We start from the raw sequence: 2,399 nt of genomic DNA on the forward strand, positions 1-2,399 counted from the left end.
CCATCGACTACTCGGTGCACGAGGCCTGGAACGAAGCCACCAACGTGTACCTGCTGGTGGTGCTGGCCAGCCTCGCCCTGCTCGTCTATACGCGGCGGTAAGGGGGTGAGAGGGGAAGGGGAAAGGAAAGGAAGGGAAGGGGCAGCCCGTGGTCACCCCACGCGTGACCGTGCTGCCGTGCCCCCGCAGGAACAAGAGGAGGATCCTGCGCATCTTCACTCTGCCCCCTGCTGCCGAGGCGCCGCCCGAGCCCAACTTCTACAACAGCATGAAGAAGATCCGCTTGCGGCAACAGCTGGAGATGTACTCCATCGGTAAGGGCGGCTCAGCCCGGCCCCGAGGGGGCTCCTGCGTGGGGCAACCCTGTAGGGCTGTCAGGTGGGGCCTGGCCCTGTGTGCTGGGGTTCCGCAGGAGCCCAGGGCGCTGCTCTGTGGCCTAAGGACAGCGTGAGGGAATTGCTGTCAGTGTGCAGTTGTCAAAAAGTGGATGCAGGTTCAGACTGCAGAGGACTGCCTGTGGAGTCATGAGTAATTCCACTTCTCAAGCTGAAAATAAATGAGAATTTTACTATATCACTAAGTGTTGCCACTCCTGTCTGAATGCTGAGTATCAGGATTGAGATGGGAGAGAGGCTTATGGCTCTGATATTCTGCATTCCCAGCTTGGCAAAACGCCTGCATTTGCCTCACGCTTACCATGTAAGCACCAGAAGATGGGTAAGGAAAACATAGTGAGCCGAAACCACCTCGTAAACTTCAAGGTTGTCAAACAAGGCCACCACATTGTATGCAACAAAATGGTCATACTACCTATAGAGGAATGCCAGCTGGCATTTGTTGTGTGTTGCACTGTGCACAATGCTTTGATCTTCCTTTGTCTTGCTAACCAGGTTGCTTTTGAAGTAAATGTCATTGTTAGTACGTGGCTCCTGTGCTGCAGAGACCAGTGGAGAGTTATTGGGTGACTAACAAGTTGTTCAGAATAGTACTTCTGAAGCCACAGTCTTTAATTGAATATTTTTTTTTAACAAAGGTATCTGAATGGAATGGTATTTCTTTGCCATCTATGCCCTGATGTGTTGGTGTGACGCTGCTGCTCAGACCTTCCAAGGCCACATGCTAAAGGACAAATTCTGTATGGTGACTGAGACTTGTCATGCAGCTGAACTATGAAACAACATTCTATAATCTCAGATCTCTCTTGCTTGAATCATATTTACATACTTACATAGATGCACATGCACATACGTGTATATATAAATATATATGTTGGTATTGTAATTTGTGTTGATCAGTGTTTCTTTTTTTTTCCAGCAAGAAAATATGAGCAGCAGCAGCCACCAAAACAGACTGAAAGCGTACAGCTGTCAGTGGAGTAAAGCCTGCAGCTGTAGGAACTCAGGACTTATTTCCAGAGCTGACAGTGCCAGTTGGTGTGGAGCTATTTTCAATGCCTCTTAATCGATGCAAGGGGGAGAAGAAAGGGGTGGAGTGTTCAAAGCTCTGTTCTTGGTAGCTTTTCTCTGAGCCTCATGAAGTAAATGGAATGCCTTCTGAATGAGAGTACCCAGCACAGGACAGAGCTGCTCAGAGAAGCTTCTGAAGGCAGAGAGGTGCAGTCCTGTGTGCACCTTGGAAATCAGTTCCACAAATGGTACTGTAAAGGAAGTAAGGCAGTACCGGACTGCCAGGAATTTGCCTGGTTCCTCAGCCAAGCAGTGCTGAAATTCCTTAATGCATTCAGTAAATGTGGGTGAGGATGCTGGCCTCTCTGCCCAGTGTGGGCGGGCGGCTGAGAGCCATGGCCGTAGCACTGGCTGCAGTGCAGGAACATTGTGGTCTCCGTGTCAGTTTGTACACACTGCTGTGAGCCTTTCCTGGAGAAGCTCAGAAGTACACAGTGAGCTGCGGGTTCAAGTGCTGCTTATAACAAGTGCTGTAACGCTATAGCAACAGGAGCTAGCTACATTTGTCAACTGGTTTAAAGAGCAGATTGTCTGTAAATATTTGTGTAAACAGAACCAGTACCAAAAAGCACGGTTCAGCCCGAAGAGGCCTCACGCCCTTTTTTTTTTAGTTCCCCACTGTAGATCATTAGATTGGTTAATTTAAAGAATACTTCAGAAATGACTTTAATAAAGGCATCTAACCATGAGTAATACTTGAGGACGTATCTGCGCGAATTCGTGGCACTGCAGCATTTGGGTAGACTGACGGCTCGGAACGCGCCCAAAGACAGGTATACTTCTGCGGCTGCGGGTATCGCCTCCGCGCTAGGGGTCCGCGCTGCAGCGCTGCCCGAGCCTCAGCTCCCCCTCCCCGCCGGAAGTGGCGCCCCCTCCGCATCGATCTCACTTCCTGCCACTGCTTCCGCCTCCGGGCCGCGCCGGCTGCTGTTG

General features: G+C 50.4%; 1 protein-coding gene across 1 annotated transcript; it reads left to right on the forward strand.

Annotated features, from left to right (window-relative positions):
- Positions 1-2: 2 nt before the first annotated feature.
- Positions 3-2,166, forward strand: SMIM19 (small integral membrane protein 19; the record flags this gene model as incomplete). Its single annotated transcript, XM_010709580.2, has 3 exons — positions 3-97; positions 190-314; positions 1,315-2,166. Coding segments are annotated over 3 exons (285 nt in total), but the record flags the coding sequence as incomplete, so codon positions are not given.
- Positions 2,167-2,399: the final 233 nt, after the last annotated feature.

This window comes from Meleagris gallopavo, chromosome 4 (genome assembly GCF_000146605.3).
Source record: "Meleagris gallopavo isolate NT-WF06-2002-E0010 breed Aviagen turkey brand Nicholas breeding stock chromosome 4, Turkey_5.1, whole genome shotgun sequence".
NCBI lineage: Eukaryota > Metazoa > Chordata > Aves > Galliformes > Phasianidae > Meleagris > Meleagris gallopavo.